Source organism: Toxorhynchites rutilus, chromosome 3 (assembly GCF_029784135.1).
Source record: "Toxorhynchites rutilus septentrionalis strain SRP chromosome 3, ASM2978413v1, whole genome shotgun sequence".
In the NCBI taxonomy this organism is placed as follows: Eukaryota; Metazoa; Arthropoda; class Insecta; order Diptera; family Culicidae; genus Toxorhynchites; species Toxorhynchites rutilus.
In genome coordinates this window covers 52,538,283-52,556,628 of record NC_073746.1, presented here as the reverse complement: position 1 = coordinate 52,556,628, position 18,346 = coordinate 52,538,283, and the positions used below count along the sequence as shown (strand labels likewise).

General features: G+C 39.7%; 2 protein-coding genes across 2 annotated transcripts in view; both read right to left on the bottom strand.

Annotated features, from left to right (window-relative positions):
• The window catches only part of LOC129776237 (SPEG neighbor protein-like), an 83,230-nt gene that overhangs the window by 28,417 nt on the left and 36,467 nt on the right, over window positions 1-18,346 (bottom strand). The gene's annotated exons all lie outside the window — the stretch shown is intronic.
• Window positions 4,242-11,390, bottom strand: LOC129773115 (uncharacterized). The gene is made up of 3 exons (XM_055776675.1): window positions 11,149-11,390; window positions 4,484-11,083; window positions 4,242-4,418 (listed from the first exon to the last, which is right to left on the bottom strand). Exon 2 carries the CDS (start codon window positions 10,862-10,864, stop codon window positions 4,610-4,612), a length of 6,255 nt encoding a protein of 2,084 aa, XP_055632650.1. The 5' UTR covers window positions 10,865-11,083; window positions 11,149-11,390; the 3' UTR covers window positions 4,242-4,418; window positions 4,484-4,609.

Sequence of the window (18,346 nt, the reverse complement as noted above, 5' to 3'; positions counted from 1 at the left end):
CAAGCCACCCGTACATCGGAAGATGGCACTTTTACAGGATTTTTTTTTCAAACAACAACTTTTTGATGTTTTTCTTTGAAAAAAATCTATTAATGATTAATTCATAACATTTTTTATGTATAAATTAACACGATTCATATGCTCTCCTAATTTTTTTCTTTTTTTAAACATATCAAAAACATGTCAAACGCGAGAATTCACACACAAAAATATTACGAGTCAAACATTATTTTTTTCAGGAGTCTCCATACAAAAATGCCTTTTATTCCAGAAACTATAAAAGATAGAAAGTTTACCTCTTCGACGAGAGTTCCTATTTTAATCAGATTTAATCGAATATACTATATCGCTATTTCGACTTTGAACAAAATTAGGATAAGTTGCAATTTTTTCAAAGAGAACATGGAAAAGTTGTTGTTAGAAAAACATTTTCCCTGTAAAAGTGCCAATCTTCCGATGTATGGATGACTCGTTGGAAATGTAAGGGCTATTTTAATATTTTTTTTGAGAAATTAAAAAAAAAATACGTTTATGAGAAAAAATTGAAATTTTTGAAATATTTTTTTTCAACGAAATTAAAAAATATTTCATTCTTTGACCAGAATTTTGTAGCTATAACTTTTTGTAAAAAATCAAGAAAGTTTTTTTGGCCTTTTTCAAAAAGTAGTCTAATTCATTTTTGAATATTTCAAGTATGCAAAGTTGCTTAAAACACCCATGTGTTTACACCCACAATGTTTCACTGCTATTTGAGATGGTGCTGCCAACTGCCAGTCGAGTTGGCAAGATATTCGTCAATAAATATATGAAATTTATGAAATCTCAGAAGCTGCTTAAAAGCTGTAATCATATTGATAACATATTCATTTTCCTCCGGTAGCAAACATTACACCATAAAATTCTGGATTTAATTACTATCTAAAATAAAATCATCATACTTCGGTAATATTAAATATCATGCTCTTTCCTCGATTTCGGCTCATTAGAAAACATGAGCAAATCCCTGCCGCACCTTTCACACTCTTAACACATTTTCCAGCCAGAGAAGAATATACGAAAGTCGTTCAAAAAATCAGTTTCAGTGCCTCAGAAATCGCGGAAAAATAAAGTTTGGACAAAAAAACAAGGTGATTTTCGTAATCTACGTTTTATTTTCTATTTTTCTACATAATCACTGTAACGTTCGAGGCATTTATCATAGGCACGAGATTTTCTATTCCGAGCGCGAAGTGCGTAGAGTCCAACTTTTTGAAGTACGATGTAACTGCGTCACGAATTTCTTCATTGTTATCGAATCGTTGACCGTTGCACTGAAACTTATTTTTTGAACGACCCTCGTATTATATATAGAGATTTATGGATATTCTCCTAGATTAGAAGTTGAATGTAGAAGGAAATAGAAGACTTCAAATTAATCTCAAATTACATTTTTTTAAGCTTGTCAAACAATCGCAAAACAAGCCCTATTAAATTACACTTATAAATTGGCATGAGGAAAACATGATTTGAACTTTGTTTCTTACAGCACATTATACGTACACTGAAACTGGAGTCATTTATCTACCATTTATTGGCAAAGAACAAAATCAAAGATTTTTTTACAAACAAACCACATTCTTCCTGCTGCCACAGGACGATCTATCAAAACATGGATAAGCTAAAATTATAACTCGTATAACTTTTTGTAGAGCACATATGTGATGAAAACAAAACTCAAAGTATCTCAAATTCAATCCCGACAAACGGGTAGAAGCTGGGGCCTCTACCCACATTCACAAAAATTGTCGGTCGTTATTTAATCTCAGTGATACAAACCGTCCGGAGAATAGATCGAGCGGGGCCACACACTAACTCTATATCAAATTAAAAAAAAACCCTCTGAATAGACGAGAGCAAAAAACGTCTGCCGTCGAATGCAAATTGAGTTTCTCCACATTATCAGGGCTTGAGATAAGAGCGATCCTGGTCGATATCGGATCCACCGGAGTCGGAAGTTGGGTTTCACCACCAGATGTTTTGATGAGGATGTGTGAAGATGTGTAAATGACAGTTTGATTTAATCCCACAGAAAGGAATATAGAACGAAAAAGATTGGGCGACGAACGATGTTCGGGCCTAAATGGGGTTTGATTTATCCACAAGCAGGCACTCCGTTGAATTATTCAGAAGAAAATTCCAGGAAAAGGGGTCAGAAAATGAGCACATGTTTGGCAAGCAAATGATATGCTGAAGCATTTGTTGGAAAATTGATTACGATACTGCTCGTCGGGTTCGATTTTCGAAGGACAAAAATATAAAGTTTGTGTGGATCTGCTTTGGCGACACAGTTTAGCTAGCGAATTTCGATTGTTCTATTTTTTTCTTAACAAATATTCTGCAACAAAACTTATGATATAATTTGTTGGTAGAATTTATAACGTCTTTGAGAGCGAAAATTGAGAAGATATAACGATATAAACTACCTTTTTCATAGTTTTTCCGTACATAACTCTAAGTGAAATCGCCATTTTTTTTGGCTTGAACCCAATCCCACGCAAATTAGAGCCTCTCCTCATTGATGGATGTCATTTACGTTGTTCGAGTTTTAATTAGGTTTGCTGCTCCTTTACGGATTCAATGATGACTGCAGTGTGACATGTTGAATGATGGGCATTGCTTTTTCGGCAAAACAGCGAGCGACAGTGAATATGCAAAAAAAAAAAAGAAAAAAACATAAGTTTCATGTTTCAATTTACATGTGTTCCCCCGGGATGGAAAACATATAAATCGCGCCAAAATACCATACAAATGGTAGTAGAAGGGAACGCAAATCCTATCGATGGAATCGCTGATGTGTAATTTATGGTTTACGGTCAGCTTTTTTGTCCGTTGTTTTTGAAGTTGAAGTGTTTGAAGGAATATTGCAATAGCGCCTGTTTGTGTTTCTCTGGAATGTGGAATTTATGTCACAAATTGAGCAATACATTTCCGCAACTAATGTCACACAAAGATACGCGTTAACCAATTTGTACCAAATGGAAATTATTGTTTCAGGCATTGTAAGAGCATTGCAGAATATTTTTATCGACATTCTTTTGATGATACAATTGCAATAATTATTGATCAACACCACATGTTGCAGATCGGAAAAAAATATTGTCGTCCATAAATTAAAATTTTTTAAGCTAGAAAAAAAGAGATAATCTTCAATAAAACGATATTCAATAAAAATTAAAAAAAATTATGGCAAAATTATAATCACGTTTAACCACCATCATTGTTTTTTTTCTAGTTTACTATTTATAATTAAGAAATCTGGTTCCGATTTCACTCACATTTTATATTATTGTTTGATTTTGAATTGTAAACAGTATATCAAGAAAAAGATTCTATTACAATTCTGAGCCGTGATCTTTTCACGAAAATTTACTGATTCCGATATAGTGCAAAACGCATCTACAGGAGAACCTAGCTTGGGTGCCATTTTGATAACTTAAGAGCAAATGTTAAAATTAAGAAAAGGAGGAATCATCCTGCATTGGGGCATTGTGGTTTCTCAAATGCATGATTAAATAAAAATTCGTTAAATTTAAAACGATCAAATTTTGATCGTAACACTCAGTTGCTCAGTCATTCCTCAGTTTTTGGTACCAATCGATTTGTACACTAGCTAATACTCTTTTGCAACATAGTAAATTGAATTTTTACAACAGGTATATCGCTAAAGAAGCATTGAAATGAAAGCTTCTAACTCTCGATACATTTGTGCTGACTGCAAATGTGGACTAGAAAATCAAGCACAGAATATTTCATTTTATCTTGAAAATAATTTAATTATTTGCAACACAATAACATTTCTCATGAATAATCAGACCAACTAAAAACTTTTTCAAAAACATTTGAACATAAATATAATTTTCAAATAAAGAAAATTACAGAATGCCCCTCTCTAACTTGATAATTATCGAATGTTTCCGTGATCGAGATAGAGAATATTTACTGATTTTCATACTGATTTTTATTTCACTCTTAAATATACTAATGTGGTACATATGGTCAATCCTTCTTTTGATAGCATCTATGTTCCTAAAAGAATTTCGCCTACTTAACATAGTATTAATTGCGCCTTTTTTACTAGTTCTTGTTTGCGATCTCTATACTAAATAACACGCTAAATTTATTATATTCTGGAACGAAAGTTTGAGATTTTGAAATTATGAGGAAAAAAAGTCTCTAAAATCTTGATGTTTTACATTGTTGGGTTAGATTGCACCAAGTCAAGAAAGAAAACACGATATGGTTGTGGTTGACTTTTTGCTGCAAAGCATTTTATTAGAATTTGGTGGGATTTCATCTCATGTGACTCACAATTTTGGTGAAGCTATTACAAAGGAAAGATCCTATCAGGACGACCAGTTAGCTTTAGTTTTTTACCCACTCTAGAATTAATTATATGTATATATTATATTATTTCAACTTAGATATTGAATTCAATTTGACTCACGTAATTCAGAATATTTTTAAATTTAAGATTTCACTTTGAATTATTTAGATAATAGAAAACTTTTGATACGATTCTTCTTTTGATCGACAATTTTTATCCTTTTCAATTCTTTTCTGTTTTGTATCTTCAGTTTGACGTTTTGTTTTCTAATTTTGCTTTGGTTTTTGTGGCCTGTCGAAGAGTGCGTTGCGGAATCGAATCTTCACTGGATAGAGCGGCTGTAGTGTTATCGGTATCGGGTTTTTTGCCGTCACATACCCCCGCCCGTAAACCCATGTAATGGTCCTGATCCCCTGTAGACTCTTGATTGGGTTTACTAACTTTCTCGACGTCCAAAATCGCTAGCTTAACCACCGGTCGCCGTAGAACACCAGTCGCAGTTCGTATCATCGCCTGACGAACTCTCCCATCGCGTCCTGAGAAAACCTGTTCCACACGTCCACGTATCCATTGGTTCCTTCCTGTACCGTTCACGACCAGTACCAAATCTCCCACCTCTATGTTTTTCGTCTCTTCGAACCACTTACATCTTCGAGTTATAACTGGTAGGTATTCCTTCACCCACCTCCGCCAGAACTCGTCAGTGATGTGCTGAGCGAGTTTCCAACTACTCCGCAGGATGGAGCGATTGCCTGTCTCTACGGGTTCAATTTTAATGCCGGAAGAGCTACCCAGCAAAAAATGATTGGGAGTCAGTGCCTCCTGGTCAGCATCTTCCAGTGGAATGTACGTCAGGGGCCTAGAATTTATCATGGCCTCAGCATCGTATAAAACAGTCTCCAGAGTTTCGTCGTCGGGTTTGCGGGGAGCATCTATTATTGTGCCAACTGCTATTTTTACAGAACGGACAAGTCGCTCCCATGCTCCTCCCATATGGGGAGCAGCAGGGGGAATGAATTTCCAGCTGGTTTGGGAACTGGTGAACGTAGACGCTAAAGCTCTGTTTCGAATGTCGACCTGAGATTGTAGCTCTTTATCTGCACCATGAAAACATGTCGCATTATCCGTATAGAATACGGCGGGAGATCCTCGACGTGCAACGAATCGCCTAACTGCCATAATGCAAGACTCTGTTGATAGGGTGTGCACTACCTCTAAGTGTACGGCTCGAATGGTGAGGCAGGTGAAGAGAGCCACCCAACGTTTGGCCTGATTCCTACCAACTCGAACGAACACTGGACCAAAATAATCCAACCCAACAAATGTAAAAGGTCTAACAAATGCGCTTACTCGAGCATCCGGAAGTGATGCCATGGGTGGAGACTTCGGTTTGGTCTTCATAACGTGGCACCAGACGCATCTCGCCATAACCTTCTTCACCAATGTCCGTAGTTTGGAGATTTCGAAACGCTGGCGCATCTCGTTCACAATTGATTCCTTATTACCATGGCGGAAGCGGCGATGATACCAGTCAGTTATTAGGAAGGTTATAGGATGTTTTCTTGGCAGAATAGCTGGATATTTTGCTTCGTATGATGCAAATTTTGTAGCACCAATACGACCCCGCATTCTCAGGACTCCTCGATCATCTAGAAATGGCCAAGCTCGGTATATAGGACTTGATTTAGCGACGACGCAATGTACAGCATGGGGTGGCCCTTGGGTCTCCTTCAGCAATTTCGTTTCCTCAAAAAACTCGTCTGACTGCGCTATTTTCCACAGCGCTTCTTCTGCTCCTCTAATTTCCTCTCGGGTCAGTACACCTGATTCAGGAGGTAAATTGAGTTTTTTATGTAGAAGATTGTGGATAAAGCGTAAAACATATCCCATCGTACGAAGTAATCTTGCCCACTGACTGAATCGAGTGATGTCGATGATTGGCTCTCTTTCCCAGTGAGTATGAACCGGTCGTAATTCTTCTTCGGTGATTGACACAGACTTTTGTTTTGGCCACCGTTCTTCAGACAACCGCAGAAAACTGGGTCCTAGGAACCATCGGCTGTCAGATTTAATTTCGGATCCATTCTCCCACTTCGTTGCGGCGTCTGCTGCATTCAGTTTGGAAGGTACCCACTTCCATTCATTCGGTTCACTGGAACTCAGTATTTCACCGATTCGGAAACTTACAAATTTGTTGTAACGACGATGGTCAGATCGAATCCAGGCCAGAACGGTGCTGGAGTCACTCCAGAACACTTTTCGTGAAATGGGGAGTGTGTGCTGACTTTTAATAGACTCCATCAGGCGTGTGCCCAGAACAGCCGCTTTTAATTCCAGGCGGGGTATCGAGAGAGACTTTATGGGGGCTACCTTGGTCTTTGCGCTTATAAGCGCAACGATAATGTTATTCTCCGTTAACAGGCGGAAATATGCTACGCAAGAATATGCCAGCTCACTGGCATCTACGAAGATATGTACTTCCAGCTCGTGTGAATTAATTGGAAACGGAGCCGGGAAATAACACCGAGGAATTCTCAATAACTCCAGTTGCGGAAAAAGATCAGTCCACCACTGCCATCGTTTTTGCAGTTTGTTCGAGATAGGATCGTCCCAACCTGATCCCTCGAGCCACGTATTTTGAATGAGTATTTTCCCATGTATTAGAAAAAAGGCCAGAAGTCCCAAGGGGTCAAACAAACTCATTACCACTTTGAGAACTTCTCGTTTGGTAGGAACGTGATCCTTGGCGAGAATCGGTAAAATATCTTTTCGCATAGAGAATGTGTATGCAAATTCATCGGTCTTGGGAAACCAAATCATTCCAAGGACAGATTGAGAGGATTCGCCTCTTACCAAATCAAGTTCTTTTTCGACACCATTTTCCAATTCGCCTATGCCACGCAAGACTTCTGATTTGTTCGATAGAAAATTCCGTATTTCGAACCCACCCATAGCATGTACCTGCTTGACTTCGTTGATCACTGCTATCGCCTCCTTAATTGACAAGAAACTAGCCAGATAATCGTCCACATAGTGATTCAATGTAATGGCGGCAGCAGCCCGGGGAAATTGTTGAGCAGCTTCCGATGCGTTGAGGTTCTTCACATATTGTGCCGACGCAGGAGAACAGGTGGACCCGAACGTGGCTACGTCCATGACATATACAGTTGGTGGTTCAATTGGAGTGCTACGCCATAGGAAACGTTGAGATTGCCGATCTGGCTCACGGATTTTTATTTGGTGGAACATCTCCCGGATGTCTCCACACACTGCAACGGGAAATTGACGAAACTGACTTAGGACTTGTGGAAGTGGAGTCAATAGGTCAGGACCTTTCAACAGAAGAGAGTTAAAACAGACTCCTTCGGTTTTGGCAGCAGCGTCCCAGATTAATCTGATTTTGTGTGGTTTCTTTGGGTTAGAAACGACACCCAATGGAAGGTACCACACTCGGTTTTGGTTCGTTAAAGATAGTTCTTCGCTTGTAGCCTTATGAGCGTAGCCTTTCCCTTCATAGTCTGCTATCATGGCGTGGATCCGTTGCTTCAAAGGGGGATCTTTCTCCAACTTCCTCTCAAGTGAGACTAACCGACGATACGCCATTGAATAGCTGTTTGGAACCACAGGATCATCAGTTCTCCACAATAGCCCAGTTTCAAATCCGATCGCAATACGCTTAGTAGTTTCCCTCAAGATCTTTCTGGCTCGCTTGTCATCCTCTGATTCTAGTTTTTCTAATGAAATAGTTCCAGTATTTTCTAGAGTAAAATAATCCCGAAGCTGCTCATTTAGCTCCCTATCAGGGTCGGAAACAACACCAACATGGAAGTTGAGGATTGATGCTTGTCCAGGATGGCTAGGAGAACCGCCGTAGATACTCCATCCCAGTCGGCATTTAGCCGCAATTGGATCATTTCGATTTCCTTGACGTATTTTCAAAGGAACTCCTAAGGCAAGATTGTCGAGCCCTATAAGCAGTTTCGGTTGTATAAGCTCGTAGTCTTCTAATGGCAGTCCACGCAGGTGAGGAAATCGTTGGGAGAGCTCACGATATCTAACTGTTTGTGAAGGTAAACGTAGATGGGTAACAGTTCGCGCGTGCAGTGTTTCTCGACGATTAGTGTTACTTTTTCCGGATATTTCCAGTAATACTCGATGAGATTTTCGTTCTTCCCGTTTTACATTTCCCGTCCACTGCAATGTTAGTGGTTCCGGCGTTCCGACCACTCCCAAATGTTCGGCAATTGATTGTTCCAATAATGTGAGTGATGAACCTTCGTCGATGAAGGCAAAAATCGCCTTGGTTCGTCCGTTATTACGCAGGACAACCGGAATCATTCGCAATATGGAATGCGTTGATGTACTCAGAGAAAGGTGACTTGCTGATACATTGCTCGATGTTGTCGTTGTACTATGTAGAAGAGTATGGTGCTTTTGTCTACATCCGTCCATACTACAACCCTGCCAAGACCTGCATGGCCATTTACCGTGGTTATTGAGACATGTTCTGCACAGGTTTTTCTGTTGGACTACCTTCCACCTTTGATCACAATTCAGAGTCACGAATTGATTACAATCAGGTAGCCGGTGACCTTCATGACCACATAAAGGACATGTTTTAACAGGTTTTCGGTTTATTATCGTTGAAGAAGCTTCGTCGACTGGAACAACTTGCTCCGTCGAGTGGGTATGGATAACACCTTTTTCCCTTTTTCTTTTTTCATTCCAGTCTTGCTTTTCGACCCACGGCAAGTCGAAATTGACTGCGCTAGCAGCTTCGATCACTCCAGTCATGAATTGGCCAAATGTCGCGAGTGAAGCGTTTTGATAATTGCCTTTATATATGCCCCAATTAAGTTTCAAATGATCAGGAAGTTTATCGACTAGCTGTTGCATTAAAATTGGGTTGGAAAGGTGATCCTTTTGGTTTGCTCCCACTAGATGGTCTACAAGATTCTGGACAGTCAATCCGAATTGTACTAATGTCTCCAAACGTCCCGGTTTGGGGGCGGGCGATTGTTGTACTTTTTCCAATAATACCCGTATCAACAGTTCAGGTCGACCGTATAGTGTACGTAGAGTCTGTATAACGTGTGGTACGCTCGTAGGTAAAAGCAAACGACTTCTCACCGATTCCAGGGCATGTCCTTTCAGGCATCGTTGTAGACGGATTAAATTTTCCGCGTTAGAGAATCCACATGCTAGAGTCGATTGTTCAAAACTTGCAATGAACACCGGCCATTCTTCGGGGTTTCCGGTGAAGATAGGTAAATCTCTCCCCATCGATTGTCGAGATGCCACTTGAAATTGATTCAGTTGTGGACCAAGCATTGATGGACAGTGCTGCTGAGAGAATGCCATCGTGGGCTGTGAAGACATGGGATTTTCCGGTATACAGGCTGGGAAACTGGAAGCAATAGGAACATTGTTCGAATTCCTAATTTCGAATTGAGGGGGGTGGATCCATGATGACGACCCTGGACAATTCGTTAAGCCTGGATTTACATGATTCGGGAAAACAGTTCGCGTTGTTGTCTGACACTGAGGTACGTGTGTTTGAGCAGCTGTCGCAACGCCACTTGATATGATCGGTGGTTGTAGCGAATTTACTACGCTAGGTTTATTTTGGGACGGGTCCTGATACATAGGTACAGTATTCATACCTGCACCTTCGGTGTTTATTGAGATTGTGGCTTTAGGCTGCTGAGTTGTGCGAACCTGTTTACTCGTCGTAGAAGTAGTCGCTGGGTCTTCGGAACACCGGTTTATATGCGAAACGGGAGTTTCCTCTTCCTTTGTGGTATCGTTGCGCATAGTGTTTTCCATCGATCTTCCAGCGTCGTTGTGGACATTCAACCAAGATGACACCTTCTCTCTAGAGTCGGGTATTGAACTACTCCTACTGCTTCCCGATGATATTTGACGAATTATTTCCCGTCGCATTTCTATAGACTGCCGCCGGATCATATGTTGATTTTTATTAAATTCCATCTCCTCGGAAATTTGTAACTGTTGTAGTCGCATTTCTTCTGCTACGATTTTCTTCTTTTCATCCAGTTGGCGACGTAACACCTCCATTTCCCGCTTCTTCAACTGCTGCTGTTGCTTCAATTCCTGCTCTTTCAATAAGGTTTCTTCCTCGGCGATCTTCATTTCCTCCTGCAGCAATGCTACTCTTGCACTGGATGCTACACTTGATTGTGACTTCGATTGTGGAACTTTCTTTCCACGCTTAGACCCGCTCTTGGATTTCTGGGACATATGAGCCGATTTATTATCCGACGTAGAAGGTTTCAGAGGCTTAAGCGCTTCTGTTACTGTAGTTTTCGCTTTGCACACTTTACAGATATACGCACGATTTCGCACTGTGTCATCTACACCCGCGCAAGAAAAATGTTCCCATTCGTGGCACCCATCACAGCATACCATTTCTGTATCCGCGTTGTCGGGACGATTACATCCTTTACAGTTGTATTCTGGAGTGTCTAGATGTCTTTCCATCCTTGCTACCCACGTACAAAATTCAAAAAGATTTTTGTTGGGTTAGATTGCACCAAGTCAAGAAAGAAAACACGATATGGTTGTGGTTGACTTTTTGCTGCAAAGCATTTTATTAGAATTTGGTGGGATTTCATCTCATGTGACTCACAATTTTGGTGAAGCTATTACAAAGGAAAGATCCTATCAGGACGACCAGTTAGCTTTAGTTTTTTACCCACTCTAGAATTAATTATATGTATATATTATATTATTTCAACTTAGATATTGAATTCAATTTGACTCACGTAATTCAGAATATTTTTAAATTTAAGATTTCACTTTGAATTATTTAGATAATAGAAAACTTTTGATACGATTCTTCTTTTGATCGACAATTTTTATCCTTTTCAATTCTTTTCTGTTTTGTATCTTCAGTTTGACGTTTTGTTTTCTAATTTTGCTTTGGTTTTTGTGGCCTGTCGAAGAGTGCGTTGCGGAATCGAATCTTCACTGGATAGAGCGGCTGTAGTGTTATCGGTATCGGGTTTTTTGCCGTCACATACATCTTCCTCATTTGTCTGTGATTTCATTGCCTACAAAGTTGCATTGAATCTGTTTCACATTACAGTCGAATATACAACGGAACCTGGAGATCCTGGATTCTTAATCAATATAGATATTTCATTCAGCGTTTCTTTTGTCAAAACGTTTCAAATTATTTTTTATATTTCATTTCTTATTCAGGGTTTGTGTTGAAAATATCCGTTCTATTGCAGGTATTGGAAGGAATGGCTTTTCCATCATTTTGATCTTGTAAAAAACTGTAAACTTGTAAAAAACTTGTACATAAATTAACTTCTACTACTACTACTTTGTACATAAATTAACTTCTTGTACATAAATTTTACTTCTTTTCTATCTTGAGGATTGTCAGATCTGTCTAGTAAATTATCAACTTTTGATATTAATTCTCTCTGCAATCGATGCTGACCTGCATTCAACCGCAAAATTATAAGCTTATAATGTCTATGTCGCGAAATGTGAAACAATTAGAGTAGATGTTTAATACGTTGAGCCTTGCGTCGGTCCCTAGGTCCTATATCGTCAAATACAGCGCGGACTCGATTATATACAGTTTCTGATTTCTTTTCACTGTATATAATCAAATCCTGTATATAATCGAGTCGAAAAAATTTCTTATTGTATTGTTCGTTTTTTGAATATAAAAAAGGGATTTGATTTTTTATTCATCCCCTTAAAGCCAGAGAACACCTTTCTCACATGAAAAAAATAAATTTATCCAAATTCACTCAGAAAGTGATAGACGATCAAATTTGATGAAAAAAAATCCTTCTACGCATATGTTCGAATTTCAACAATGACAGAGTTATTGAACTTTTTTTTTGCTTCGGACTTTGTTGCCTCAAACTGACTAAGTACGCTACCGAATACGATTCTGTTGCTTTCATTTGAAAGAAGAGGAAATTTAGTACAAGATATAGTGGTGGAACATCTAATTTAGTGGATTTTAATAACATTTTGAAAGCGGAAAACTTAAAAGTTAATCATTTTTAATGTGTTATTATTAATTTCAATTTCAATTAATTTTCTCTCTAACCGCCATACAATTTGTTCTTTGACACCCAACTTCTATCTTTCTTAATTTGGCTGCAATATCAATATAAACAATTCTTGATGAAAATTCAAGCAAAATTAGAAAAAATTGCAATTTTTACCCCACTGTACATGTAATAACCACTTAAATTATACCCTAACGTTGAAAGGTTAAATTTCTTTTTGAAACAAGTCATATTTGAAATATAAAAAAAAATATGTTTTTCCAAACTGTATATAATCGAGTCCAAAATTGTATATTAGGCATACATAGGCACACATATTAGGCTGTCAAAAAAGTCCTGCGGTATTTCCGCGAGGTGTCGTTGTAAGCGCGTAGTTCTAGTTGTATTCATTGTATCGAGTCATACCATAGCTTGTTGGAAAGGTATTTTTACGCGCTATAATATAGTCCTTGACAGTGTTTTGTTTGGTTAAGTCGTTCGTGAGTTATAGTGTCGCAAATATGGAGCAAAATAAAGAGAAAATCCGACATATTTTACAGTACTACTATGACAAAGGCAAAAATGCATGCTATCTTCTGAAATCCAAATCGCATTTGCTCGTAAAGAACAAATGGCTTCCGTTTTTCTCGATATCAAAGGGGCATTTGATTCAGTTTCCATGGAAATTCTCTCAGAGAAGCTTCATAATCGTGGACTTTCGCCAATTCTGAATAATTTCCTGTACAATTTACTGTCAGAAAAGCACATGAATTTCTCTCATGGCAACTCAAAATCTTCTCGTTACAGTTTTATGGGCCTACCGCAAGGCTCCTGCCTATGCCCCCTCTTGTACAGTTTTTACGTCAATGATATGGATGATTGTCTAACTAGAGACTGCACGCTGAGACAACTTGCAGACGATGGAGTTATTTCCATCACGGGTACTAATCCCGTCGCTCTGCAAAAGTCGTTGCAAGATACCATGAACAATCTGTTCACGTGGGCCCTCAAGCTGGGTATCGAATTCTCTACGGAGAAAACTGAAATGGTCGTTTTTTCTAGGAAGCACGAACCCGCCCAATTCCAGCTTTACCTATCCGGCAAAACGATCCAACACTCTATGTTTTTCAAATATCTGGGTGTATATTTTGATTCTAAATGTACCTGGGGGAGACACATTGCGTATTTGAAACAGAAATGCCAGCAAAGAATCAATTTTCTCCAAACAATAACCGGAACATGGTGGGGTGCCCATCCAGGAGACCTCATTCAGTTGTACAAAACAACGATATTGTCAGTGTTAGAATATGGCAGTTTTTGCTTCCGATCAGCTGCCAGGATTCATATTCTCAAGCTGGAGAGGATACAATATCGTTGCTTGCGTATAGCCATGGGGTGTTTGCATTCGACACATACGATGAGTCTCGAAGTTTTGACAGGAGTACCCCCGCTTACTCTTCGGTTCACAGAATTATCCTACAGATTTCTCATCCGTTGCAAGATCATGAATCCATTGGTGAGTGATAACTTCGAAAATCTACTACAACTGACTCCTCAGTCAAGTTTTATGTCTTTATACCATGAGTACCTTACCCATGACGTGCACCCTTCACCAGGCATCTCCAACCAAGTTTGCTTCCCATACTTTTGCAATTCCTCTGTCATTTTTGATCTGTCCATGCGACAAAAAATCCATGGAATACCAGATCACCTACGCTCCAATGTTATTCCGTCGATATTTTCGGAAAAATATGGGAAAGTTGGATCTGATAAAATGTTCTTTACTGACGGTTCATACATAAACGGGTCCACTGGCTTCGGCATCTTCAATGAAAATTCCAGTGCCTCTTTCAAACTCAAAGATCCTTGTTCCGTGTATGTCGCAGAAATGGGTGCGATATACTATGCTCTAGGGATCATTGAAACACTGCCCATCGACCATTATTTTATTTTTTCAGACATTCTCAGCTCAATAGAGGCAATCCGCTCAATGAAAGTTGATAAACGCTCATCTTATTTCCTAACAAGAATAAGACATCTATTGAGTGTTTTGGTCGAAAAATTATTCAAGATTACCTTAGCATGGGTTCCCTCTCATTGCTCGATTCCGGGGAATGAGAAAGCGGACTCGCTAGCTAAGGTGGGCGCTTCAGAAGGCACACTTTTTGAAAGGCAAATTGCCTATAATGAATAATTTTTTCACATTCCTCGTCAGGACACACTCGTTAGTTGGCAGCGCATGTGGAGTGAAGATGAGTTCGGTCGTTGGTTACACACGATTATCCCTAAGGTCTCGACGAGTGCATGGTTCAAGGGATTGAATGTAGGTCGTGATTTCATTCGCGTGATATCTCGGCTTATATCCAATCACTACAACCTAAACGCGCATCTCTATCGCATTGGGTTCGCAGCAAACAATCTTTGTGATTGTGGCGATGGCTACCACGACATCGAGCATGTTGTCTGGTCGTGTATCCGGTTCCATGCTGCTCGCTCTCAGCTCTCTAGAGCACTGAGAGCAAAAGGCAGACAATCGGATATCCCCGTCCGGGATATCTTAGGTAGCCGTGATCCTGATCTTCTGCTTCATCTATACCTGTTCCTCAGAAACGCCGATGTCAACGTTTAATGATGTTTCCTTCGTTGTGTCCCCGTTTCATATCCCTCCTATCCGATCGATAAACTTTTACTTAGTCGCGGCAATACATACACACACTCTTTACAGATGCACGGGCCGAAGGTTGTGCAGTTCACTGATCATTCAACAAGAGCCAAAGGTTGTACCGCTCATGACAACTCTACACGAGCTGATGATTGCGCCGGCTAGTGACCATTCCATCCTGGATTCCTCGAGTCGAGAAAGACGCACCACGCTAGATATGAGGTACAGACTAGGGAGCGTTGCTGATTAATGGTCATCTGCATCCCAATAGGAAGTATCCCGTGTCGGGCACACGTACAGAGCATCGAAGACTGCAACATACCAATTATGAGAACACTTGTAATACTAACCTCGAGCCAACCGCGAGTAATCGGTTACATATTACTAACATAGTTGTAAGACAAAAATTGTCAAAATATTGGACTCCCGGCCCCGTCAGGCTAACGCCACATGTGCCTTAATAAAAAATATATTTTGGGGAAAAAAAAGGCACAAATGCATCTCAAGCTGCCAATAAAATTTGTGCAGTTTATGGACCCGATACAGTTTCCATTTCCACCGCACAACGATGGTTTCAACGTTTTCGTTCTGGTGTAGAGGTCGTCGAAGATGCGCCACGCTCCGGAAGGCCTGTCGTCGAAAATTGCGACAAAATCGCTGAATTAGCCGAGAAAGACCGGCATAGTAGCAGCCGTAGCATCGGCCAAGAGCTGGGGATAAGTCATCAAACCATTATTAACCATTTGAAGAAGCTTGGATTCACAAAGAAGCTCGATGTATGGGTGCCACACACGTTGACGCAAAAAAACATCTTTGACCGTATCGACGCATGTGAATCGCTGCTGAATCGCAACAAAATCGACCCGTTTCTGAAGCGGATGGTGACTGGCGATGAAAAGTGGGTCACTTACGACAACGTGAAGCGCAAACGGTCGTGGTCGAAGCCCGCTGAAGCGGCTCAGACGGTGGCCAAGCCCTCATTAACGGCCAGGAAGGTTCTGCTGTGTGTTTGGTGGGATTGTCAAGGAATAATCTATTATGAGCTGCTTCCCTATGGCCAAACGCTCAATTCGGACCTGTGCTGCCAACAACTGGACCGCTTGAAGGTAGCACTCATGAAGAAGAGGCCATCTTTGATAAACCTAGGCCGCATTGTCTTCCATCAGGACAACGCCAGGCCACACACTTCTTTGGTGACGCACCACAAGCTCCGGGAGCTCGGATGGGTGGTTCTTTTGCATCCGCCGTATAGTCCGGGCCTTGCACCAAGTGACTACCACCTGTTTTTGTCCATGGCGAACGAGCTAGGTAGTCAGAAGTTAGTCACAAAAGAGGCCTGTGAAAATTGGCTATCCGAGTTTTTTGCCAATAAGGAAGCGAGCTTCCTTAACAGGGGTATTATGAAGTTGGCATCTCGTTGGGAACAAGTCATCGAACAAAACGGCGCATATTTGATTTAAAACAGATGATTGTAACTAATTTTATGAACAAATGAAAATTCAAAAAAAAAATACCTCAGTACTTTTTTGACAGCCTAATATAATCGAGTCTGTAAATAATCGAGTCCGACCTGTACAACTAGGAATGTTTCTGCAGCTAACTATGACCAAAAAAGAGAGTCGATGAACAGAAAATCTAACATGTCACTTATACCTCTTTCCTTCTGAGCCCCTCAATTCATATACGATTCAAAATTTTACCCTCCTGAAATTTTTTTTTCTATTTCAGATTATCTCAATTTTCAAGTTGTTAGGTGTGATGCAGAACAATTCGTTGGAATTTCGAAATGAAAATAAACTCAAGTCTTAGAAACTAATAAGTTCAAATAACTTATCCGAACATTTGACTTTCTAAAATCTATTGCACTAACACCTAATCCTAAATATCAACTTATACTACTTATTCGCAATGAATTCAATTTAATATAATACAGTGGAACCTCGATTATTCATGAGCCATGGACCATTTTTTTTAAATTTTAGCGACTTGATTGCGATAATCTGCAAACGAACTCAATTTCACCGAAATAATTACTGCTCCCGATGCCTTAGAATAAGACTAATAATAAGAATAAGACAATGGAAAGAAATCACAATACCATAGTTATCCATTAAAAATAAAGCAACTTCATGATTTCATATGTATTTTACTTCAAAATATCACGAAATCGTAAGCATTTTCAACTTGTTTTATGTTTCTTCCCCATAAACTTCATATCAAATGTAAAATGTAAATGTAATGAGTACAAATAACAAACGTCCCTTTTCAGTGCTACTATTTGGAATTTCAAAAGAGTTAAACTAACAGATTTGTGAACAATGAAAAGAATTACATTTAAAAAAAACAACTATTCTGAGCAATCACAGACCTACGTCAAACTTCCGTCCGTGCCTCTAGGCTCAACCATTCTACTTTTTCTTATTTCAATTTGCTATTTAGTTGCAAAATATTTTTCCAATAATGTCTTACTTGGTAAAAAAAACCTACTACACTGAAATTAGAACAAAATTTCACCCTCATCGAGCGTCCTATTGTACAATGTTAGATGAGAACATTTAATCGAAAGTACATTTCCACATTTAACCACTCAGTGATATGACATTGGGGATACTCCCTTCCTCGCTAGATTGCTAATTAGAACGCTACAACGAGCCAGCCGGGTTATGTTGCAGAGATTACTAACGAGGAAACATTTCCAACCACGCACCTCTCAAGCATTTCATTTTATGCGATACATTGTACGGCGATTGGCACTCTCCTATCCAGCGCAAGAGTAAACACAGATAGTGCTTAGCTTTCACCTGCTTACATATTTATGAAGAAAATCGAGCCAGGTCGTATGGGGGAGACGCTTAAATGCCATTTTTCTGGTTTTCCGGCACTGGAGGGGCACGGGTAGTCCCGACGGTAGGCGAGCTGATGAATTTTCATTTTTCCCAGCACGAATCATGTGCTGTGGGACATCTCCTGGTAGCATCTGTCGGAACCGGTGCGATCTCAGGTTGTTGGAAAAGAAGCAACCTCTTTGCTTCCAGTAGGCGCTCGAGCGAATTCCACTCAAAAGCCTAGAACCCTCCCTGATGATTCTGCTATGCGACAAAATGTGGCAATTATTTATTAATTCACACCGCAAACCGCAAATAGACAGGGGACTTCTGTCACGAAGCAGTGTGGGTCGTATATTCAGCGGGAGAAATTATGCTGATGCGAAGGAGAAAATTCGAAAATGAGGTCAGATGCGGAAGTTCAATAAGAAAACGTTTGTTCTTATATTGTTAAAGT

Coding starts and splice junctions, on each gene's coding strand:
- LOC129773115 (XM_055776675.1), bottom strand. CDS start 10,864: ATGGAAAGACATCTAGACACTCCAGAATACAACTGTAAAGGATGTAAT.